Source organism: Sinohyriopsis cumingii, chromosome 6 (assembly GCF_028554795.1).
Source record: "Sinohyriopsis cumingii isolate HCF-2022 chromosome 6, ASM2855479v2, whole genome shotgun sequence".
Lineage (NCBI taxonomy): Eukaryota > Metazoa > Mollusca > Bivalvia > Unionida > Unionidae > Sinohyriopsis > Sinohyriopsis cumingii.
The window spans coordinates 96,706,945-96,734,294 of record NC_142966.1 but is presented as its reverse complement, the minus strand read 5'-3'; the positions used below and the strand labels follow the sequence as shown (position 1 = coordinate 96,734,294).

Sequence of the window (27,350 nt, the reverse complement as noted above, 5' to 3'; positions counted from 1 at the left end):
TTTGATAACTGGACTTCCTTGATAATGACATTTCATACATCCATTTATATGTGTAAATGATTCCATGCTGTAAGGCCCTTCCTTCATTATAACATGGTTACAAGACAAATAAGGTCACAGATCTCATTACACTGACAGGTATGTAATAACATTTTATTTGTCACATACTATATCTAATGCAGTATATCCTATCAGTGATCTTATTTAATACTCGCTTATAAGTCAAGTCAAATTGCAAACAACAAAGATCCTGATCTGCCATAGCATAATGCACCTACAGATCAGGATCTATTTTGTTTGCTCTACTTATCACTACTAACAAACTGCACAGACCCAGATCTGCCACCATATTATGCGATGGCAGATCTGGGTCTGTGCAGTTTGTAGTCATTTTAAAGCAAGTGCATATGGTAAGAAGAGTATTGTGAAGAAACTGACTGAAAAGAACTTCCAGGAATCCCATAAAAGTAATGATTTATTAACATTAACATTCATTTTTATCTGACCGCTTAAAACGTGTAGTTGTAAAGTTTAGTTGACTCACCTATAACATCGTTATGTTTTGAATATTTTGACCACCCTACATTTGTTTTGCTGTACTGTGAAGACATCCTACATGTGGTTTATTGTACTGTGAAGAGATCCTACATGTGTTCTACTGTACTGTAAAGAAATCCTACACGTGCTCTAATGTACTGTGAAGACATCCTACACGTGCTCTACTGCACTGTGAAGAGATCCTACATGTGTTCTACTGTACTGTGAAAACATCCTACATGTGCTCTACTGTACTGTGAAGACATCCTACATGTGTTCTACTGTACTGTGAAGACATCCTACATGTGTTCTACTGTACTGTGAAGACATCCTACATGTGCTCTACTGTACTGCGAAGACATCCTACATGTATTCTACTGTATTGTGAAGACATCCTACATGTGTTCTACTGTACTGCGAAGACATCCTACATGTGTTCTACTGTACTGTGAAGACATCCTACATGTGTTCTACTGTACTGTGAAGACATCCTACATGTGTTCTACTGTACTGTGAAGACATCCTACATGTGCTCTACTGTACTGTGAAGACATCCTACATGTATTCTACTGTACTGTGAAGACATCCTACATGTGTTCTACTGTACTGTGAAGACATCCTACATGTGTTCTACTGTACTGTGAAGACATCCTACATGTGCTCTACTGTACTGTGAAAACATCCTACATGTGTTCTACTGTACTGTGAAGACATCCTACATGTGCTCTACTGTACATTTATTTTGTTTCAAAAGCAATATTATTTTTTTTCAACCACTGGAAAGTTTTGTTGAAAGTTTGAAAAGTAAACTAAGTTAAATTATTTTAGTGACAGGTGATTAGACACTTTAAACTATTTGTAATTACATCATTTGTGCTGAGCTTGATTACATAATATTACCCAAATAAAGGATAAGTAGTTAATGAACTAATTAAATTAACAGAGGAAAGATCATCCCATAAGCTCACCTGGTCAATGAGAAGTGGAGCTAAAAATGACCGGTGTAATGGTCTTATGTTTTGTTTTCTAATTCTCCCTTGAAATATTTACTTGAATCTGCATTCCATCCATACTTACATATCATACATGACCAGGCAAACCTCTCAACAACACCCACTGTAAATTCATCACAGGTAAAACTGATCATATGATTAAAATAATCTGAATGATACTTTAAAAAAACTTCACTTATCATTTCAAACAATCACAGACATATAAATGTCAGAAAGAATTTTAAGACACACCCACTGAACTTCCTCTTTCATAGGTTAAACCAAAACAAACAGAGATAATTCAGTATCCACCCTCAAAGAGCTGGGAAACTACATGATTTAAGGCACCTAAATATGCATTTGCCAATTCACCTAGTTGGTACATGGCACTTTCAAAGTAAAAAATAACTAGTTTTTATGTTGCTGGATTAAAACCAAGAACAACTGAAACATTACAAAGGACAAAGCAAAGCACAGTAAAATGAAAACGCTTGATAAGAAGCTGCGCACAAGTCCAATTTCTAACAGCAATTTACGTTTAGCTATATAACTGTTTTAAACGCAAAATACCTAGTTTCCTGACACTGAATTTCAACAAGAGTTTCTCAGTGGGATTGATACCCTACTGGGTAAAAAGAATTTCCCTGAATTCAAGATAACACCGTTTCTTCCTTTAACTGATGACTGTTGAAACCATCTCTGATATTCCTCAGTGATGACAAGATTTTCCAATTAGCTGCTGTGGTACACATCTTGGTTGTCAAACTGCTACCAAATTTATTTAGGACAAAGTAGACCTTATCAGAAGTCGTTTAGTAAAACCTGTTGTCCTAATGACCATCCATTTGCAAGGACTAGCAACAAGAAGGTTTTTTAAGAAAGTCATGAGGCAGACATACTGGATGCACAACTGGCACCAAATTTTCATTTAGTACTTAGTGAAAAATTCATCAAATGGAGAGTGACAAGATTGTTTTTAAGACAGTAGTTATGGAACCCATATTGGATGTACAAATATCACCATTTTCTTTTATGACAAACTGGGTATCAAAAGAAGTCTATTGGTGAAAACCCATGTTGATATATGCATCCATTTGGAGTGGTGTAGAGATGACAAACTTCTCAAGATATAACCATACAATTAGGCTGTTTATGCAATATTAGATTTTCAAGATGGCTGCTGTGGCAGCCACACTATATGTCAGATTGGCATCCTTTTCATGTAAAAGGCAAAGATCTTTCAAAGGTTGTAAAAACACAAAGCTTAGCAAGAGTTCATCCAAAGGAATGATGTTCCATTCTGATTTTCAAATTAACCCATGTGGCAGCCATAATGGATAATAGATGGGCACCATTTTCATTCAGGACAAAAAGACACTATTAGAAGATTTTGTGTGAAAACTTCACGTTGATATGAACATCTATTTATTCAGATGAATTAATGAAAAAATTCTATATGTTCATTGTGGCAATCAAATTTGATGCCAGAATCACACAATTTTCATTCAAGATCAACCAGATAGTGTATCAAACTTCCGGTGAAAATCCTATATTGATATTACTTTCCATTTAGAAGGAGTAGCAATAGCAAGATTTTCAGATGGCTGCTGTGGTGGCCATATTGGATGTCATCAGCACCACTTTTTTAAGGGCCAGCAATGACATCATAAGAAGCCTTTCATGATAAACCCATGATAATATGACCATTAAAGATGACTGCTGTGGTGTCCATATTGCTTGGATATCAGATTGGCACCATTTTCATTTAGGGACAAACTGGACATCATACTAAGTATTTAAAACCCCTTTTATTTGTTTGACCATCCATTTAGTAGTTTTCTAAGAGTAGTAGATTGATAACAAATAAGTGGTACTGGATGGACAAAAACATGAGAAGACAAATATTGGCTGAGAGATGATCGACAACAGGCCATCCCATAAGATGGTTTATAAGCAGCAGAAATAAAAATGGCTAAAAATGTCTTCAGAAAGACAAATCATAACAAACAAAAGCAAAAATTATCTCTTACAAAACAAAGGTAAAAGATGTCAATGTTCTCTACAGGGTGTAAAAAAAGAATAAAAAAGGCTAAAGGAGTATGGTCTATAAAAATACAGGAGTGAATTTTTTAAAATAAAATCCAGGCATTTTTTCTGTAATTCAAAGATTTTGTGTCTTGAAGTTTGAAAGTCAATAAGACTGTGCTGCAATGTCATGGCATGCTTTTTTATTCGAGATTCAACCTTCATAATGGATGGGTCATTTTTTTTCTTCTTCTACATGTTAGCTAAACACCAACAACACATCTCTATGATTCCAATTATATCAACGATGCCATTTTCCAATGACAAGTCTAATATACTGAAGCTTGCTTGTGGAATTTTAATTCTATTTTGCCATGTATCCAAGATAAAACCCCAAAATGGGATCTTCCATTTAGAAATGGGTGACTGCAGAATAGGTTTGGCTGTTTTATATGCTCTCTCATTGCAATGTAGAAACAATAACAATCCAATATACATGTGTGTGTGTGTGATTTGGATTTTTAATGTAGCTTTAACAATTTTTCAGTCATAAAAATGTTACGATGTCTGCAGCGTGGCATTTTATAGTGATGTCTAGCACTGGGGCATCATGCCACAGACATGTAGCATGATGTCCCACCCAGTCACATTATCCTGACACCAGTCCGACCAAACCTAACACTAACCTCTTAATGCTGAACGCCAAGTGAGGCAGCTGTTAGTACCATTTTTGTAAGTCTTTGGTATGACTCGGCCAGGGATTGAACCCACGACCTCCCGCATCCGATGCTCTAACCACTAGGCCCAATATACATGTACTTGAGTGTACATGGATGTACACACAGAAAGTGGGCTGAACAATTTAGCTTCTGCCAAGACTGGCCAAACAAAAATGGCTGCTTGAGGCAGGTGTAACTGTTTTACTGTTAATGTAACCATACTGAAGTATGATCAATTAAATGAGTACAGTGCTTTCTATCCACAAATATGTTCATGGAAGTCATACATGTAACCCACATTACATCAGGGAGGCTTAAATATTGAGGGATGTTCCAAAAGTCTGTCATGTTAGTACTGTCAGTTGTTATTTTGGGTCTAATGCCATTTTTCAGTGCAAACATGGTGGCCTGTACAACTGGTGGAGAAAGAAACCCAGAAAACCAGTAAAAACAACCACTGACCCACGTGAAGTTACTGGTAAGCTTTCTCGCATACATACTGGCTGAGATGGCAGTGATCGGTAAAGGTCACAAAGCACTTTACACCACTTGGCTGCTGGGGACCCCTCATGCTAGTGCACAGAAACAGAAAAGTTTTGAACTTAATGTGAAATAACATTAAAATTGGATAGCCAAGAAATTAAATAAAAGTTGAATAATTCAAGCAGGAATGATAAATCAAAATTACAAAAACATAATGGGATACATGATAATATCAGCATTATAAGGGACGATGTGGTATGCTGGAGGCAGCCTTTATTAAGAGACAATTCTATGTACAATACCGTATAAATTGTCTTAGCAAGAAAAGGGCTCTCACATAGCATTAAAAACCCGATAACAAATCTTTACATCATCTCTCAAGCATCTGACCAAGAGCCCTTTATGGTGTGTACTATGCCCAAGCACCAACAGGAGACCTACTTCTTGCTGATAAATATCAACATAAGCATGCCTACATATCCAGCTGCAGCTAGACTTAACAAAAAGGACTGCAATGTCTCTTCAATACATATTCCTAGATCCCACACACATTTACCTCCACCCCAGCCATCCAAAACAGTAACCTAGGGGTCATAATGCAAAATAATCCATACATATGAGATTGTTTTCTTGCTGTGCTTGCAGTAATATGAAGATAGGTCAAAAAATATTTGAAAATGTCACCGCAATAGAAATTAATGTACATTTGTCACCTCTGGCCCACTTCCAGGTTTTCTAGGCATAGAAGTCAATAATGCCCCCCCCTCCATGTTTAATTAATGATACTTCCATAGCTCAGCATGGCAAATCCCCAGGTTTTTTATTATATGTTTGGTCCCCCATCGCCACCTAACAGACAACCTGGATTGACTGCAGGGATGTATCTCAAAACATATTACATGTATATATTATGCATCTTCCTTGAATGAATTCATGTACAAAGCGAGGTACAAAATTGTCAAGAAAATGTTACTGTAATTGCAATATTTGTATATTTAGATTTTACCTTTGACCCTCTCCTAGGAACTGCTGAGATTGGGGGGGGGCAAAAGTTTTACCTCTCTTGACCACATTGGCAACCTAAGAACCAAATCTGGTGAATTTCCACTGTCTGTTTAGGAGCTGTTACTGATGGATGGATGTATGGAATAAGGATGGATACACTATTCCTGTGATGCTTTTTTTAATTAAGCATAAGGTGATTCATTATAAATGGGAGTTTAAAAATATTTTTTACACATTTTATAAGAAATCTCAAGGAATTTCAATCTTTACTCTTTTCATATCAAGGTTAGGTTACTTTGGGTTGACTATCTCAGTTGAATTATCCTTTGAATTATTATGAGCTCTAATGTCAGAAGGACAATGAATAAAATTCATTGACTGATTAACAAATGGGTGAGAAATATAATAACTGTAGGGGTTGGCATGACAACAAGAAAATCCCAATCTTGGTATTACATTACATTTCCTGCTCAGCAATGTCATACAAAAGTCAAGTTACGTAAAACTTGACTGGAATTTCTTTGTCTCAGCAGCAACCCAACACAGTCTATATTGGCCCCAAATGTCTTCATCACAAATGTTTGAATGATACAGAGCATGCAGGCAGGTTTTCATAAAACTAGTAAGACATACAAGAGTACACAGAAGTCAAAATAGACATAGAAATGATGTTGATGTGGGATTTAACATCAGTTTTAAGCTCATGATAGACTATATATGGTGGCTAATATAATTCTTGCAGGAAGAAGCCACCAAGTCATGGGAATCTACTGAGAAGCTCTCTCTCATACCCACATTGGCTGCATCTGAGACTCAAACCCACATGGACGGAGGTAAGACGTCAGTGATCAGAAAGGTGAGCTCTTAACCAGGTGGTCCCCTCAGGGTCCATACTTATATCCAGTGAGTTACGAAGTGAGTCTATTATTAGCCTATTATTAGCCTTTTCCACATATGACTTAAAAGGGGGAAAGTTATGAAGTTTGCAACAATGAACAGCTGTGATCATGGCTTTATCAGCCAAGTTAAGGTCAAACTAATTCTTCTGCAAGGGAAATTCACAGATCACATCTGGATGGGATCCATGCAATGGCCGTTTTAAATTACTTGCAGCTGGAAACTAAAATTATTTTCTTTGACCATTTGATCCAAACTCTATTCCAAAGCAAATGACATATTGAAATTCTAATCAATCCTATGACTTGCAGCCATTTTCAGGACAGCTCCAAATCTTGAGGACAGGGGAAGGGGGGGCTTTTGTCTCAAATCCAAGTGACTCTGTTAGCTGCTTCTAACGTACTTATATTTCCTTCTTATTACCTTTGCTACAAAATTTAATCCAAGATAAAGAATAAAATATTTATAGCTGTGCTAACCTGAAGTCTACAACAAGATAACCTCATAAAAAAGAAATGCTAAAGTTTTACTTTGCACTTCCTCTCACCTGTAGAAATAACATCTCACCTGTATCGAGTCAGCTTTGTTTGCCACAGGTACAAGCCTGGCAGGTGGCTACACAGTAGTACTGGTTACATTCAGCAAAACTTGGCAACAGATTTATGATAGACCAGAGTACGAATTCAATGTTGATGGATTATTTTTAAAAAATGCATCTACACCGATTAATCCCATCCTTCACCCAAAATAAGAGCACTCCATAATGATTTCAGCAAGAAATTAAATGTGTTCTGGTAAGATAAACTATGTACAAATAATTCATACCAAAAGAAAATTGTATCTGCTATCTGGCAGAATTCTAAATGCTCCTTAGAGAAGTTGGGAAGGGCAAAATTTAAGTAAAGAGAAAATCTTTCATTATTTGGACCTTTGAAATGTTTACATTTATTTGGAAGGTTTTGTCTTCATACATATTTTAGAAATTTGTTTTATATTTTTCAACCTTTACCTTCACTGTACAAACACAACTGTGTTAAGGTGCTGTAAAACACTCCTATATACAATCATATCCCTCAAATTGAAATTTTAAAACAATCTTTCTTATTACTAAGTATGAAAGAAAAAAATGATCACTACATATTCAGTTTTCACCAAAGATTATGACATTTACAGTATCTTAAATCCTAATTAAAAAAAACATCTTGTTTTGTTACTTAGGAAAAATTCAGGATTTCTTCATTTTTGCAAATCTCTAGGAATACTCAACTTAAAAAACAGACACCATGTGTAAATTTTTTAGAAATAAAGTTATTGTTTATCAATACTACTGATTCTATCTCTCATGCCATTTTCTAGTATTGACAGATTAAAAATGACAATAACAAATCTTTGAGTACAAATTTGTGTGTGTGTGTGTGTGTGTGTGTGTGTGTGTGTGTGTTCTGGATTTTTAATGTAGCTTTAACAATTTTTCAGTTATACTGCTATAATGTCTGCATTGTGGCAGTTTATAGTGATGTCTAGCACTGGGGCATCATGCCACAGACATGTAGCATGATGTCCCACCCAGTCACATTATCATGACACCAGGCTGACCAGTCCTAATACTAATCTCTTAATGCTAAGCCCGTAGTGAGGCAGCTTACCATTTTTATAAGTCTTTGGTATGACTCAGCTGGGTTTTCAATCCGCAACCTCCAGCATCTAAGGCAGATAATCTTACCACTTTGCCACCAGAGCAGTTAGTATAAATTTTGAGAAATTTGTTTAAAAAACTTGGTCCTGATTACCTGGCAGTCAGATTTGTTCTTTCCCACAGGTGGCAGATGAAAAATGTACCATATACTGCAAACTGAATTAGACCTTGATCTGCCATCACATATAATGTACCAACAGATTTAGGTCTATGTTAGGTCTAATCGGTAGAGCCAACAAACTGGTCCCTGATTTACTGGCAAATTATGCAACAGCAGATCAGGGTCTATGCTCTTTACAGTCAACCTGATTTCTATCCATCAGAACTCATGGATCGTGAAACTTAAAATCGGTTTCGCATGATGCATGAATGGCTAAGGCAACTCTTCACGCTTCATGATTTTATGAATCTAGTAAAATATTAAGTTCAATTCTTGTAATCACAAAATACCTTAAGAATATAATTACAAATCTCAAGAAATATTTAACAGGACCTATCTTAATCATTGCTTGTAAATATTGCCAAAGCAAGCATGAAGGACTCGTGTATACACCAGTTGCAAAGTTCCCTTAAAGTGTTATGAACAAATAACTTCTAGTTTCCTACATCAAATGACATTATTTTAAAAAATCTGAACGCTTGTTACAAAAGATTGGTAAACATTTTGTAATTATAATACAACAACATGAAGCATCTAAATTTTTTTCAAACCAAAAAAGTTTTCTTGTTTTGTTTTTGTTTGGCAGAGAAAACATTTTCCTAAGTAAAACTAGGCAACATTATGCAATTATGAATGAGGTAACAATTACATTTTTAATTTATTTTTTACTCAAAATTATTTGTTCAAAATGAATCAAACATTTATGAAATATTGCATGCCATCTGATGGGGGAAATCAATTTAAATTAAATATACAACAATCTTGCAATCATCTGAGAATAGATAATGACTTGCACAAAATTACCAACAAGAACTAAGAAAGAAGTTGCCAATGTTTCCTATTGTCTGCTACAGTGCAAACTTTAAACCAAAACTGAAATTCATTTACTTGCTTAAACAACTTGTATTGTCAATGCTTGTTGTTATGGCTTTTACTTTGGTGCAAATTTTTTCCCAGCAACTTTAAAGTATGTGTCTACCTGATCTTTTTGTTAATGTAGGTAAACACAAATTATAAATACACAACACTGCAAATCTGAGAAATAGATCAGGTACATCTTTATTTTGAATCAATAGCATTCTGCAGTAAATGTCTGTTCTAGCTTGCTTTTAATTGAAATACCTAGCAGTGACTCTGTACAGGTCAGACTTTGTGAATTCAGACCCTAAAACCATGCATAAAACATGTATGCATACACAAGCTGATGAAATTATTATGACAAGGTAAAAGGTTACGAATATGCATGACATAATTAAAATAATTATACAGGTGTGTTTACTTCAAATTTTAACCTCTTCTAAAATATGTGAACTTGAGCAAAAAATCTTCAGAACACCTGGAAACTCAAAAGTGGTCCAATTAAATAATTCTAATTAATGCACACCTTTTCATGAACAAATTAGTATGGTTTGCATATTACATCTATCACCTGTCTTTTCCTGCAGCACTTCATTCAAAGTAAAACAAAATTATTCATGGGGGTTGGGGTAATGATAAGCCTAGGGTGCCTGCTTTGTATATTTATTGAAAATGAACGGGGGGGGGGGGAATTATTGCTGGAGGAAAGCTTTTTTAAATAAAATTTACCAAACATTTACCTCAGAAAATAAAAGTTCAGAACAGTTCTATCATTAGGCATAACCAATGGAGTAATACTGTTTGATTTTTTTACATACATGCAACTGTCCAATCAAATGCAGTAATGCAACACCTCATCTTTATGATTATCATTTTGGGTGTGCGCAATATATGAAACTATGCATGGAGTAAGAAGTCTAGCCCACTTTAAGTATTTACCAAAACAACGAGTCTGTTCAAACCACACCTCATGTTGGCTATTAATAACTACATGACACTTGCCACATAAATGTCTCATGACTGCCATGTTATCGTGTAAATGCATTAAAAAAAATTCCTTTATCCAAAATGAAGGACAGGGACTTCATTTAACGTTTTCTTGAGCTTGATAATTAGAATTGGGACTGAAACTTTCAGTAAGTCAGATATAGGCTTAGATATTGACATAAGCAACAATGATTTCTATAATGTATTAAATTCAAATCAGTTAGTGATGATACAGGCACAGACAATGAACTGGTAGATTCAGAAGTTAGGTCAACTATGGTTAGTCAAACAGATTCAATGACTTGATGGTGAATGAATTCTCAGGATTTGTAAACATATAAAAAATATTTAAGTTAAAAATAATTATAAGCCATAAAGATCAAATGTAACTCATAAACCTATTTAAATTACATATACAAAAAATGTAAAATGGTTCAAATGTATGCTGACTGTAAGATATGTTACACTGCTCTAAATTATCCAAACAGGTTGTTAGTTGCATAGATTTAGATCAGTGGTCCCCACCCCTTTAGAATATAATGAACCCTTCTTAACATAAAAAATGTCTGCATGGACACCCACATACTAATAGCTGGACTCTTAGGCTCCCTTGGAATATCACCCCATCCTACCTCACCCAACCCAACCCTGGCCCACAGATTGGGGGGAACCACTGATGTAGGCAATGTTTTATTTACAGTACACTGCAATGTGGACTTGGCACATGTATATTGATAACCTACACAGTAAAAGATGCAATGAAGTAAAAAATTAAGTCTGAAAATATGCACAAGATTACATTGAAATTTTGAAAAATTCAAAAGCTTCCAAGAGATATTTTTGTGAACACCACAAAGCACAAACTTACAAAAAATAATAAAATCTTAATCCAAGTGTTAATGGTTTAGTAAGCTAGACTTGTACATCCAGTCCCGATAGTAAGCAAGACTTGCACATCCAGTCATGATAGTAAGCAAGACTTGCACATCCAGTCCTGATAGTAAGCAAGACTTGCACATCCAGTCCTGATAGTAAGCAAGACTATCACATCCAGTCCTGAAGTAAGCAAGACTTGTACATCCAATCCTGATAGTAAGCAAGACTTGCACATCCAGTCCTGATAGTAAGCAAGACTTGCACATCCAGTCCTGATAGTAAGCAAGACTTGCACATTCAGTCCTGATAGCAAGCATGATAACATACATATAGCTTATACTGACTGCAGAGAACACCATGATAAAACATATCCATGCTTACAGCAGGATAAATACAGTAACAACTTTGGGTTAAACCTTAAATTTAAGTTGTATTGCATAAGTGGAATACCCATTTAAAAAATGTATCCACTTTCAGTCCGTCTTTCTGCATAATATCTACAAATACACTGCCTTTCAGAGATCTGTCATTTATAATCACACCCATCAGAGGCTGTAGCGATATAAGCCTATTCACCAAGTTTAATCAAAATTCAGTCAACAATGCAGATTGGCAAAAGAGTCAATATGCACAGGTCTTGTTCAAAATAAAACTATCAAACAGCCTCATGATATTAACCTATTTAACAAGTTTGATCAAAAGTAAGTCAGAAATAACAGTTCTTGAGTTGCAAGAAACTCAGTTATCAAGGTGAAAATAACCTCATTAAACATGAGTAGATCCCACACATAAGTACATGTACTAGACACCATGATGATCCATTAAGTCTGATTACACAGACTCCATCAGAAATAAAGCTAATACAGTTTTGATGTTACATGTTTAGGCTCGAATAAACAGTAACACAAGAAAGAGTGAAAATAACAAGCTTTTAAAATATAATAATTCATTTCCCTGGAAAAATTCTGTAAAAATGAAAAAATATATGAACTTATGGTTTAACAATCAAATCCAAAAATAATCCAAGAATAATCCATGAATCAAATTTGAAGTCCTAATGACAAAATGTTCTGCTGATTTCAAGTTCGAGTCCCGACAAAGAATCCAAGATGGAAGACGATAACGTATGCTGTAACCTGTAGTGTTGATGTCTACAGTTCCTAGTAGAAACAAGAAATATCACTCCGGTTTTGGAAATCTGAGAACATTTTTATAAGAGCTGTATTTGCTCAGGAATTTCAAATGAGCACATGTATTTTCCAGGAATTTTTTAAAAATCCTTTTGAATCCAAGTAATCTGAAATAACTCCAAACGACACAACACCTTCCAGTATAAAGAAAAAGCCCAACTATGAGAATATCTCTCCAAAACAAATGTTATATCATATTCTAAAATGCAAAAGAAGGATCACGTGATCATGTTCCAGAACCTCATCAAAATTATTTACTTGTTAAAAAAATCATACACCCAGTGTGACCCTGATGAAAACCAATCATTTTACTCTAAGAAATAACCAAAAAAAATTGTTTACATCTTAAATCACGAAGTCCCATCATGACCTTGACAACAACAAATCATTTTAAAATAAAAATAGAACTTATTTACATGGTTGTTGCTAATTTTAAATCAAGGTCAGGATCTAGGTCAACACCTGGTATTTACTAAAACAAAACAGTCATGGTCAAACTATTTTCTGGAAAATGTATCATCTCTAGTGAATAAATTTACATTACAATAGAATACATAACACAGTGCTCACAAGTTCAGCCAATCTGACCCCTGATTACTCATTATTATCTGTGTATCTCACTCACAACTGTGATCATCCAAAAGATTTTTATGATACAAGTCAATTTACCAAGTCCATTCAAAATGGAATCAGCCTCTAGAGTGGTAAAAAGTTCAGCCAATCCGATGAAAGATCACCTCATCAACATTAAGATCTAACTCATTACCAGTCTCATCCAAGATCTTAAATATAAAAATGTAATATTTAACAAAACTGGATGAGAAATATGGCCTCCATAGTGATAACAAGCACGGACAATCAGATGCATGATCACCTCATTAATATGCACTGATCTTGATCATTAATCATTACTGAATTTGTTGAGAGGTCCCAAAGATATTAGAAAAAAAATCAAATTTGATTAAAAAGTGCATGAAAATATGGTTTTAAGACCGTTAAGACATCCAGCCACCCAGAAGTTTGTTCACCTCATTAATATGCATTGATCCCATTCATTATCAAACTCATCCAAGGGCTTGATAATATAAACTGATATTCCAAGCCTTGAGCATAAATGGATCAGAAATATGGTTTCCAGAGTGTCAACAGGCAGTTATTGATGCATGGGTTACACATGATGGATGACAAATGTTGGATGTGGGGCTGTAACATAAAATCTCATTGTCTTACTGCAAGATGAGCTAAAAAGTTTACAAAACCAGTCTGGGATTCATATATCATTCAACATTACATACACCAGGTCTCAACAAACTTGTAATTTTCATACTACTATTATATATCAAACAATAGGATGGTAATGCAAGGTAAGATCCCAATTTTTTTAAAAGTATGTTATTTACTAAAAGACAGCTTTTTATTTTACTTAAAACAGCCATCTTGCCTTTCTGTTTTTCAGTGAAAGATACTATCATAACTGAAAAAGAGGAATTCAAATGAACTCTCGAAATCTCCCTTTAATTTTAACACCTATAATAACATCAATTCTACATCCTGAAAATATCTCAAATGATTGATGAAAAGTCAAAATACAGCTTCAGGCTATCCCTATCAATCAAAGCTTGCTGGCCAAAAATATGGATTTCTTAAATTTGAATGTTTTGCAAAAAATATAGCTTGTAATTTATCAATTGGGTGGAGAATTTCCTGAGAAACAAAGTTTTCTTGACAAAGGTTCTGACTTCATGAGGAAACCTGAAAAGCCATACAATTTCCCAAATCCATAATTAGACTAAAGAGCAACTTTGTTTCAAAGTGACTATTTGCTGCTAATGAGTTTTCCTCAATGCATTTTCTCAATGTTTTGCAATATAGTATTTTTTAAAAGCAAAGTAATGAAAATTTCAACTGATAAATTTTTGTAAAAGAATCCAACTCAAGGTTCCATTATTAGTAATTCTATCTTAAAGCTTGGAGATATAATATTCATTTAGAGTCAGTCAGGAGTAGAATAGATATAAATATTTACTGCTCTCAGCAGGTGGTAGAGGAAACAAAAAGCATTCAGGACATGAGAATGCATTTGAATTCTTGACAACTATGGCCCAGATACATGCTGGCTACTGCCTACCAATGTACTGGGATATTAATGGTACTACTGCCTACCAGTGTACTCAGGACTATTAAAGGTTCTGCCTACCAGTGTACTCAGGGCTATTACAAATACTACTACCTACCCGTGTACTCAGGGCTATTAAAGGTACTACTGCCTACCAGTGTACTGGGCTATCAAAGGTACTACTGCCTACCAGCGTACTCAGGACTATTAAAGGTACTACTGCCTACCAGTGGACTCAGGGCTATTACAAGTAATACTACCTACCCATGTACTCAGGGCTATTAAAGGCACTACTGCTTACCAGTGTACTGGGCTATTAAAGGTACTACTGCCTACCAGTGTACTCAGGGCTATTAATGGTACTACTGCCTACCAGTGTACTCAGGACTATTAAAGGTAGAACTGCCTACCAGTGTACTCAGGGCTATTAATAGTACTACAGCCTACCAGTGTACTCAGGACTATTAAAGGTACTACTACCTACCAGTGTACTGGGCTATTAAAGGTACTACTGCCTACCAGTGTACTGGGCTATTAAAATTACTACTGCCCACCACTGTACTAAGGGCTATTAAAAGTACTACTGGTGAAACAGATAACCAGTCCACACACATACCATGCATAGCTACTATAATCAGTCTATGAGGAAGACATTTCCAAGCTCTTACTTGCTGATTAATTTTAAGAGATTTCTCCCAATCTGTAGTATTTTAGTTGCTTTCAAATCCAAATATTGGGATCCAGTATGACATTTAACTTGACTGATTGGGATCCAGTATGCCAATTAACTTGACTGATCGGGATTCAGTGTGCCAATTAATTTGATTGATCTTCAGATAAATCCATTTGTTTCCATAATAATTGCCAAGTAACCCTTCTGAGTAATAATTATTTATTTTTCCATGATATTTTTGACTGCCTATTTGATTGGGATTGCTAGTAACAATAAGCATGCTTACCATGAGCTTAAAATATGTTGTTGTTGTTGTAGGGTTTAACACCATTTTTCAGCACAAGATAGGCTATACATGGTGGCCAGTATAATTGGCTGAGGAAGAACCCTGGAAAACCCCGTGAAGAACCACTGACCCATGAGAAGGTACTGGCAGGTTTTCCCATGTACCCACATTAGCCGAGCCTGAGACTTGAACCCTAGCAGACTGAGGTGAGGTGGCTGTGATCCGGAATATTGAGCGCTTTAGACCACTCGGGGTCCCGCTTAAAATATGTCCCTAGGGGCTATATATCACACAACCCCATCTGTATCATTCATTCCAATTTAAAAATAAATGATTTGGTATTTCAGTACTGGGTGGGTGGGGTGTCATCCATTGTATCATCTATTCCAATATAAAAATAACATTGGTTTGGTGTTTTATTTAACTTTAAGGCCACTGGAGTAACAAGCTTGCTTAATACAACACAGGTTGACAGGATGATAGGATTCAAACCTGCACCTGTTTATGTCATGAGTGACTGGCAAAGTAACTACTGAGTCACCGTGACTCGTGACTCCATTCAACAGCCCAAAGAGTGCATCAGGCCTACTCTACATTCTTGTACATGTTGTGGGATTAAAAATAAGAACTGGCATAATATGATCATTCCATTCCACTACTATGAAACCTGCCTTAAAAAGCCCTCTCATAGGACCAGGTAAGAAACCTGCCTAAAAAGGCCACTCATGGGACCATGTATGAGAACCTGTCTTAAAAGGCAGCTCATAAGACCATGTGCTTTTTGTGGATAGGGCAAATATGTAGGTAAAATCAATAAAAGGGGTTTGTAAATGTTGTTTTTTGTGAGGTGTCCCTAACAAAGTCATTACTGTTCACAAAAACAAGTTTCACCCTAATATTATATCTCCAAATATTAAATCTGCATAACTTGACAGTATGTAGTGTCTACTAAAACAAGTTTCATCATAATACCATATCAGTAACTTGACTGCGTGTAGTGTCCACCTAAACAAATTTCATCCTAATATGCTCTGAACAGGAATATACCTCACTCTGATCATGGGTTACCTGTATTGGTGACAGTGATTCAGAGTAGTGTAATCCATTCTTTTGACAAAAGTGTATGCTAGGGTTACCAAACATTCACTAAAAACAAGATGGTGAACAAAGGGGATATAGCAATATTCAGTGACTAAGATGATAATCAATATACTCTACATACTATGTGAAGCAAACAATGTAATTGTTTGACATATTCTTGGTCAGACTGACACCTCTGGTCAGAGCCCCATAACATCACCCATTTTAGAAGACACTTGCAGACCACACATTCTGAAATGACACTGTTCCACCGACAATATTTATCAAAATGAACAATTTTCCAATCATATGTCAAGATTTTTTAAACTTCTTAAATGATGGGCTTCTAAAGTAGGACTGCTCTGGTTAGAGTGTCTGCCTAGGATGCGAGAGGTCATGGGTTTGAACCCTGGCAGAGTCATACCAAAGACTTATAAAAATGGTTATTTACAGCTGCCTCACTAGGCGCTCATCATTAAGAGGTTAGTGTTAAGACTGGTTGGCCTGGTGCCAGGATAACATGATTGGGTGGGACATGATTGATATCGATGCTACATGTCTGTGGCATGATGCCCCAGTGCTAGACATCACTATAAGCTGTCATACTGCAGACATTGTAGCGATATGACTCATTTGTTTTTCAAGATACGTTAAAAATCCAAATCACACACACATTTCTCTTCTCCAAAACTAAGAAGCAAAATATTCTTCCCTATTTTGAAGGATTTTTCAGAAATATGAAACTCAAGAAATTTGCAACAGGCCAATGGAGGCCAAAAAACATGTATTCTGTATTCCAATTATGTGAATTTATTATTTGTCATGGTGAACCAATATTTGTTGATTTTGTGTTTGTTAATAATGAATATGCAAACCCATAACATATTGTTCATCCTGTGGCAACAACAGGACTCTAAATTTTGAGAGCAAATACACAAAATAACACCAACAAGGAAGACAAGTATATCGAGTTTTATCCCTTTATCTTAATTAGGTGCCAAGTTAGACAGCACAAAGGTAAATGTAAAACTAACAAACTAACAATACTAGCCAGTGACCCTGACTTTAAAGGATATGCAATTTGACATGTTTTAGTGATGATATATACATTCCAAGTTATGGAGTACAAGGGGAAGAATGACGGTCCATCATGGAAAACAATGAGCCAGGACTTTGACCTGAGATGAAAGTGGAAGTGATGAGACAGATGACAATAAGAATAGATGCTACGACTTATGGCTCAGGATAACGAAACAGTAGTTGTTTTAAAATAAAGCACAGAAAGGGCAAAATTAGATATAAATCTGAAATCAACCAAATATTTTGAAATAATCAATAAAATGTATCAAATTATTGAAAACAGAAGTTTTGCTGTAAATGAATGTTGGGTTGGCTTCCTGATATCACCTGATGACCAGCAGTGTTTCAACATAAGACAGTAAATAAAATCTCTCAATGGCAGCCTATTTTAATGCATATCTGCATTCAAATAATCATATCATTATAATAATTATTATTAATATTACTATTAATATATTCCTTATAAATCAGAATGAATAGCTGCCTGAAGGTGAAAAAAACTTTCTGAATTTTCTTTAAAATAACAAATTGTCTTTATCATATTTATGGATTCCTATCATGGCTGACAATAGGCAAAACACCTAATAAATGGCAAATATGGAGACATGCTTTGGAATCAGTGAGATTCTAAGCTTGCGTTTGTATAGTGGATCTGTGTGCTAAACCAATACAAAGGAAACTGTCAATTATACTGCATGAAAATGATAAAATCTTACTACTCTAAGTGGACAAAGTTGCTGATTTTCAAAATGGCAGACAATGCAACTATACTCCATATCAGATCAGCACCATTTTCGATTGGAACCAACTAGACATCATTAGAAGAAGTCGTTTAGTGAAACCCCATGTCTATATAATCTTCTGTTCAAGAGGCATAGCTATCAAAAGGTTTTCAATATGGCTACTCTGGCTGCCATTTTGAATTTAAGATCAGCATCACCATGATTTGGGATGAACCAGACATCATAAGGACATAACCACTCATTCATGATTTGTACTGTTAACAAGGTTTTCAAGATGAATGCTGTTATGGCAATATTGGATGTCTGGCATTGACCATTTTCATTTGTGATCCACACCTTGGGATGAATGTGTGTTTCAAATTTTATAGCAATCTTCCTAGTAGTTTTGGAGAAGTAGTAATAAGAAAATGTGCTAACAGATGGAAAAGATGTATAATGGGCAACAGTCCATCCCATGAACTCATCTTGCCTATTACAAGTAGAGGTAAAAATAACATTTTTTTTTCTGGTAAATTATTTCAGCCAGTTAGCAAACTACAGTACACTCTTTTGAACACATATACTCGTTTTATAGTTTATAGTTGTCTATCACCTAATGAAAAAAATAATGTTTAACACTGGAAACTACAGTGAAATATTGATTTTTGCTGCAGCTCAAAGCAGTAAATCTTTTACTCCTAAGTGGCATGATCTGAAGGGAATATATAATATGTATTTACCTGTAAAAATCCAAGCCGAGTGACTTCACTTGTAAATATGCATGGTCTACAGACAATTTAAACAGACTAAAATATGATTAGTTTGGTTTGCACACATCTACACTACTGAGACAGAAGGCTGACTGGAAGAAAGAGATTGTGATATATATTCCCTCTCAATAAAGTCCCTCAGTCATCTCCTGATCCTCTTATAATGCATGTACTACTATGGAAACATTTCATTTTATAACTGCTAATTAATTTATGTCATTTAATTTTAATTACTGGCTAATGATAATCATTTCTAAAGTGGTTTCTAAATACCCACTTTTATTTTTAGTTTTTTTATGCACTATTATGATACAACCTTGTCTGAACAACCCTGAGTATAAAAAACCCTCACTTATAACACGTTACCACTCTTATGGCTCCCATGAACCATGTTATAAAGTGGGAGTACTGCATGACAAAGCCAAGTTCACATGACAATCCCACCAGGATTTTCATCAGTCATCACTATAATCGTACTAATTTGGACTTTATAAGGTTTCACAAAATTTATAAAAAATTTAAAAGCAGGAACCCAGAGATTATTTTTGAACATACTTACGTTTCTTGCACGTCTATCTACTTCTTGCTTTAAATATTCAGTTCTGAAATAAAAGGAAAACTCCTTGAAATATATTTTGCATCTATCAAAGAATTAGAGGTTCTAAAATTCCATGGATCACAAGAAAACTCTGATTATAAATATTTAACAGGAATACCAACAATTGTGGTAATGGCATGATTACAAAGTTTTGTTTTCTCTAATTCGTTCAGTTATCTACTCTTAATGACGAGCCACTGTGGCCTAGTTAGCAGAGCATGAGGCTTGTAACAAAAAGGTCAGATGTTTGATCCCTCCCCTGTCCAGCCCAGATTGGCTGCCTTGTGAGTGTTTGGGAATGGTGCTTGGATCCCATTCAATATGATGCTGAAAATGGAAGAAAAATGGCAACAAAACAACCTAATGATGAAAACATGTAATGTTATATTACTGTACAAGAAATAAAGTCAAAGAAATGGAGCTTAATGAACAAGTTAATGCAGGTCACAGCAGGATGGAACATTGGTTACAGTGACCTAATTTTGAGCTATAGATGTAGTACTCCTCAAGATGCATTAACTGATCAACTCATGACCCAGCAGGCAAACATGTCTGAGAAAATGAGTGAAAATAAAGGTCAATACTGGTAAATGGAACATAAATACATGTCTGTGACCTAGTTTTGACTACTGGGTGTAATAACCAAAACAACACATTCACATACAAAGCAGGCAACAGTTTGAGAAACTAAGCCTAATACACAGGTTCTCAACCCATGGCGCATTACCCATAACTGGGTTGCCATGCTGTTTTGAGTGGGTTGCCAGATCAGCTTTAATAATTAGAAATTTCCCTCTGAAGTTTTTTTTATAGCATTTTATAGGTGGCAAGGCTAATATCAAAAACCTGATCTAGGCTGTCACCTAAAAAAGTTAAGAACTACTGGCTTAATGCAAACACCACACCCAAGCCTAAATGCTGATACCAGGCCTAAATGCTGATACCAAGCCTAAATGCTGATACCAAGTCTAAATGCTGATACCAAGCCTAAAAGCTGATACCAAGCCTAAATGTGACCAAGTCTAAATGCTGATACCAGGTGGACAGATGCATTAACATACAGGTGGCCAAACAGACATCACCAATAGGCTTGAACTGCATTTCAATACAGTAAAATCGTGCTCAACATTTTTATGAGTGGTTTAATGTTAATATATTTTTACAAACAAAAGAGTGTTTAAATATTGGGATGGGGTTACACATAAAAGAGTGTTTAAATACTGGGATGGGGCTACACACACAAAAGAGTGTTTAAATACTGGGATGGGGGTTACACACACAAGTGTTTAGATACTAGGATGGAGTTACAAACGAGAGTGTTTAAATACTGGGATGGGGGTTACACACAAGAGTGTTTAAATACTGGAACATTGAGGTTACACACAAAAGAGTGATTAATACTGTGATGGGGTAAACCAGGAGGATCAACTCAGTTGTATCATTCCAGTTATGACAGTGGAGGTGAACAGACCTCGGACTACTGGTATTAATTCAGTTCCCACAGTATTACGGAAATATCATAACATAACAAATTCAATAACCTAAAATTTCTGAATTTTCATGATTAAACATACATTCATCAGCACAAACATACACTTGATGCCAGCTACTGTGTTGAGAAAACCATACAAACCATATGAGCTGCTGCATTTTTTATCATTATACCGGTACATGTGTTTGAAATGTGTTTTAAATTGTGCACCAAAGGGTCAGATGCTAATTTCAGTAACTCAAATCTATAAAAGTACTGTATATCCATAAACAGAATACTATTTTTGTTTCAACTACAACTAGGGTTAGCTCTCAAAAGATTCTTATTACCAAAATCTTACTTTAATCGTCATGCCGTCCTGGCCGGCCAAACCTAAATATACTCTGTTTTGTTTACCCCTATCTAGACTGGTTCCCATATTCATTAGTATCACATGTCCTGAATAGGTGTCTGATTAGTGAATTAGGTAACTGATAGTTTTGATAATAGGATCTCTCCTGCTACCTGTAATGGTAAAAAACACCCAATATCACACCCCCTTTCAAAATAGCACATTTAAAGAAACATCTATGCCCTTGAGAAGAACCAGTTAGGTTAAAGGCATAACACTTAACCCCAATGACCCCATCAAGAGGTATGAAAACGATGGTAACAGTTCATGGAAAAAGGTGTGTATAACACAATGTTACAATGTGAAGAAAAACTGAATAAGAGGTGATTAAAATGAAGAAGATGACAAAATTTTAATTTTAGCAGATGTCCTACTTTCTTACTCCATGGCTCCACCCTCGATCAAGAACCATATGAAAGAAAGGAAGTATCTAACTTTATTTCCCATGTGATGTGAATTAAACAAGGAGGTATTACAAAGCAAACTTGTGATGACAACCACCTTCACCTAATAGCATCTATGCACCTCCCAGACACCAGTCTTCATACATAATAAATCTGAATTAATTAAATGTAGTGGGGGAAAAAATTAATAACAGGTAAAAAAGCTAAGAAGATAAGATTATGTGCACTACCTTGATTATATGAAAATGAACATGCTACAATAATTATTTACTGAGTGTAATGTAGATGATTTTTTATTTCTGCAACTGTCCTGGTAATTTTTTGTAGCTTACACAATTTACTGCACATTGACCATTCTGTTGAAATATTTACTCCAACTAAACTGCCAAGGTGGGAAACAAAAAAAGAAAGGAATTTTCTGTGTATTGTATGACATATGGTTCTTAGTTAACCTGATTATGGGCTGGTGACTGGGTGATGAAGATCAATAGAATCAGCTGTACATAAAACAATATTTACCAAGGAACTTCACATGAAAACAATACAATATTTGCCAAGGAACTTCACACAAAAATAATACAATATCTGAGAAGGAACTTCACATGAACATGATACATTAAGAAATCCCACCTTACATAACCACGTATGAAGTTCTTCTGCTACTTTGTGCTTTATAAGAAAGCAATTTAAACAACCTAACAAACATGTCTTTCTTTCAAAAAAGGAACTTACCTGGGCACGGTGAAATGTACCTATAAAATCCTTTCCTTCGGCCCTGATATCATGAATCATGATATAAAAAATTACCATAATCAATAAAGGCGAGGTTAAGCATACATGATTTCAAGGACCATATGTGATACCCAGTAGACTGAGTGGGTGTTAACTACATTATTGGTAGCCTCCATTCCACTGTAATGCACAGACTGGTATTCAATCTTTTGAAATCCAAACATGAAGGCTGATAAAAGCCAAGAAAATTATACTCCAAAACCAATATTCAGCAAGCCACTTCATGTCACATAAACTGATATTACTAGTCCAAAATCAGGCCCTCACAAGCATAAGGAAATTTCAGTGGCCTTGAAAATGCAAATTCCAATTTGCCTTCCAAATGTCACTCAAGGAATTTAAATTTAAGCTGCTTAAATTCTCCACTGCTAACAAATATGATCTTTGTACTTACAAATCAAATTCACTCCATCAAGCTCTAATTTTGTGTTTCACATCCCTTGCAAGGTTTACAGCTTTATCAAACTCATTCTCCACCACTCAATCATTAAGTGGTGATAACTGTTGTGTCTTTAAGTTTAAGCAGACGACAACTTAACTGCATTATACCTGTATGTCTTAATGTAGTTATGGCACGAGCCCAAATGTCTACAATTCTTGCTACCTGTACATTCCATACAGGGCATACCAACCGTTTGACAATTACAGTCCCACTTACAAGCAATAACCCTTCTCCAACCGATATGCTTTATTGAAAATTCCATTTATAGCTATAACCTTTCTTGCGTGTCGAACCAAACAATGAATAATAAGTATCATGAAGTAGTCATCTTTACTTACCATGTTCTGTATAAAAAAAGGCACTCATGCAGTGAGGGCAACATAATGATATGTTTACCAAGTGAGAAGAAAAGCTTACCGTGTATAATACATGCGAAACTTAACACTATGACTATATACAACTATATTGATACTTTAAGGATTTCCAAGTTGAATCTTTATCTTAAAACGTTATTTTAAGCCTGTTATTGAAGAATGATAGAAGTTTAAAATCCTGTAAGCTCTAACAATAAATCTTTAGAGCAAGCATCACTATGATGACATATCTAGGTCTTTATGTTACTTGGTAGCTGGGTGCAAATTTACGGCAAACCATCTGTGTCAGTATTGGGCTTTACATTACACATCAAATTGATGGCAAACCATCTGTGTCAGTATTGGGCTTTACATTACACATCAAATTGATGGCAAACCATCTGTTGTCAGTATTGGGCTTTACATTACACATCAAATTTATGGCAAGCCATCCATGTCAGTATTGGGGTTTACATGCACATTACATTTACGGCAAGCCATCCATGTCAGTATTGAGGTTTACATGCACATTACATTTACGGCAAGCCATCCATGTCAGTATTGAGGTTTACATACACATTAAATTTATGGCAAACCATCCATGTCAGTACTGGGGTTTACATACACATTACATTTATGGCAAGCCATCCGTGTCAGTACTTGGGTTTACATACACATTACATTTATGGCAAGCCATCTGTGTCAGTACTGGGGTTTACATACACATTACATTTACGGCAAGCCATCCGTGTCAGTTACAATTGGGGTTTACATACACATTACAATTATGGCAAGCCATCCGTGTCAGTACTTGGGTTTACATACACATTACATTTACGGCAAGCCATCCGTGTCAGTACTGGGGTTTACATACACATTACATTTACGGCAAGCCATCCGTGTCAGTACTGTGGTTTACATACACATTACATTTAAGGCAAGCCATCCGTGTCAGTACTGGGGTTTACATATACATTACATTTATGGCAAGCCATCCGTGTCAGTACTGGGGTTTACATGCACATTACATTATGGCAAGCCATCCGTGTCAGTTACAATTGGGGTTTACATACACATTACATTTATGGCAAGCCATCCGTGTCAGTATTGGGGTTTACATACACATTACATTTACGGCAAGCCATCTGTGTCAGTTACAATTGGGGTTTACATACACATTACATTTACGGCAAGCCATCCGTGTCAGTTACAATTGGGGTTTACATACCCCATATATAATACTGAAGACCATTATATAAAACTATTTGTTTCATGGTATATATCATTTAATGCCTTAGTATATATCCTGATATTTCAGGTACATCTGGTCATCTGTCTCAGTATCTCTTGTTAATATTCCTGTATTAACTTATATGTATTGTTGAGATTAATATAAAATGATATACAGTCCCAGATGCAAGTTTAATCAATAATGCTATAACCAGTAACATTTAAAAGTAGATTTTCTTTTTTACAAATTATAACTCTAAGATCAACTGTCTTTCCAAATGAATAGAAAATCTGAAACAGACAACATTATTTTCATCAATGATCATCTCCATTTAAATTTCTGTGTGATGTCACAAATTTCACTCAGGCAGACATGCCATATACATCCACTTCCATGTCAACATTTACAATGTTTCCACCTAAAGTATGAAAATTCCATTGGAAAAGTAGTATTCCAGTTGTTGGATATTCATGTGAAGCGTTGCAGATTACTGGATGCAGAAGTTCTTCTTGAAACATAAGTTGGTTTATTTATTCTTACAGGTTAACATTCAAGCTATGATTGTCAAAGTGGTGGTATGTCTGTATGTCTGTTACCAGCCCCCCCCCCCCATGACTGATACCCTGGTATGAATATCAGGTATGTGTTATTTTAAAATGTGATGTTCAATTATAAATACCATGGTATGAATTATTTTATTGTGTGATGTTCAATTATAAATAACCATGGTATGAATTATTTTATACCATCATGTTCAATTATAAATACCATGGTAAGAATTATTTTATACTGTGATGTTCAATTATAAATACCATGGTATATATTATATAGTAACATGCTTTAGATCAATAAATGATGAATAAATACTTAATACAGACAGGACTAACCTTATAACATAATACCACAGGACTAACCTTATAACATAATACCATGGTACACCCTTTGAAACAAATTACCACTCTCCAAGATTCTCAACATATGCTACCCTCTCTGGGTTTTGTTCTAGCAATTTAAATGTGACCCATTTCTGCTGGATGGAATTTTTTAATCCTGTGCATTTTTGTGTGTGTCAGTGTATGTGTGTGTAATTTGGATTTTTAATGTAGCTTTAACAATTGTTCAGTCATATCACCATGATGTCTGCAGTGTGGCAGTTTAAAGTGATGTCTAGCACTGGATGCCCCACCCAGTCAAATTATCCTTACACCAGGACGACTAGTCCTAACACTAACCTCTTAATGCTGAGCACCTAGTGAGGCAGCTGTTAGTACCATTTTTACAAGTCTTTGGTATGACTTCGCCAGGTTTGAATCTGTGACCTCCTGCATCTGAGGTGGATGCTCTAACTACTAGGCCACCAGAGTGGTCTGTGCATTTTTATGATGCATATTGATTGGGCTGGAGCAACTGTCTTAATTACCCTTGATCTGTTTCCAGTGTAACTGCTGTATGCACATTTGCTTGAATACTTTTTACACCTCATCCACGAAGTGTGCAATCAATGTTAGAGTGTTTTTGCGATTATCTTGGTTGTTTAATATAGAAAGAGGGAGAGGGAATCAATTATGACTTGATTGGATTAGCTTTTGAACAAATATTTCATGGAAAGTACAGCAACTTGTACCCATAAAATTAAATATTAATTATACAAAACCATGGAAAATACAGCAACTTGTGAAGCCAGTTGTCAAAGGTATGTGGAAAAATGTTAATTCTGTTTTATGGCAATTAGTTTGCTTCAGTTGGCAAAATGTTTAATTCTTTGGAATCATTTATGACTTAACTGGATTCATTTTTTATCAAATATCAGTTTTTGTTTACATGTTTCCTGGTTACTGTGTATTGGCCATATATGTTCTGACAGCACCTCTTGTGGGTCTGGCTATTTTAGCATCTGATGACAAAGGCAAGGTCAAGAACTGATAATAGGAACTTAACAAAGCTATCAGCACATGTAATGAAGGTCCATCATACGAAAATGTTGATGCAGAAAGCTAGGTTGTTAAGTTTTTCAAGGGATATAAATTGGAAGGAAATAATAACCAACATCAGTATTACACCTAGAATCACAAGGACATTGTTGTATGAGTATACTTTGGCATTTCAAATGAGATAATGTTAAAAATAAAATATCTTAAAGTTAGAAAAAGATTAAAGTGAAAAATAATCCTTTTTCTGTTTATTATATCATTATATGAATGCAGACATACAAATAAGAAAGGCAAACACTTATACAAAAATCAACAATGGTCTTGTGTTTTACTGTCGGATTGTTCCTACAAAACACTGTACACGTTTCGTTTTATTCCACAGGACCAATCTTAAACACCATTCTGCTCTAACAATAATGAATAATCCCAGCTATGAGTTTAAAAAATTAATAATTATTGAGACTTAAATGACTCTTGAGACTATGGGCTCAAGAATCAAATGGGAAAAGTAACGAAATCTACAGAGAAGTTGTCTCCATTATACATGCAAATGCAGTATAGATA

The 27,350-nt window shown here is 35.3% G+C and overlaps 1 protein-coding gene across 3 annotated transcripts in view; it reads right to left on the bottom strand.

Moving 5' to 3' along the window:
* LOC149797495 (uncharacterized) overlaps positions 1-27,350 on the bottom strand; it is a 361,807-nt gene that overhangs the window by 103,900 nt on the left and 230,557 nt on the right. For all 3 annotated transcript variants that reach the window (XM_089962310.1, XM_089962312.1, XM_089962311.1), the window contains exon 5: positions 19,712-19,754. In XM_089962310.1, the coding sequence (XP_089818436.1) occupies positions 19,712-19,754 (43 nt within the window). The remainder of the gene's footprint in view (positions 1-19,711; positions 19,755-27,350) is intronic.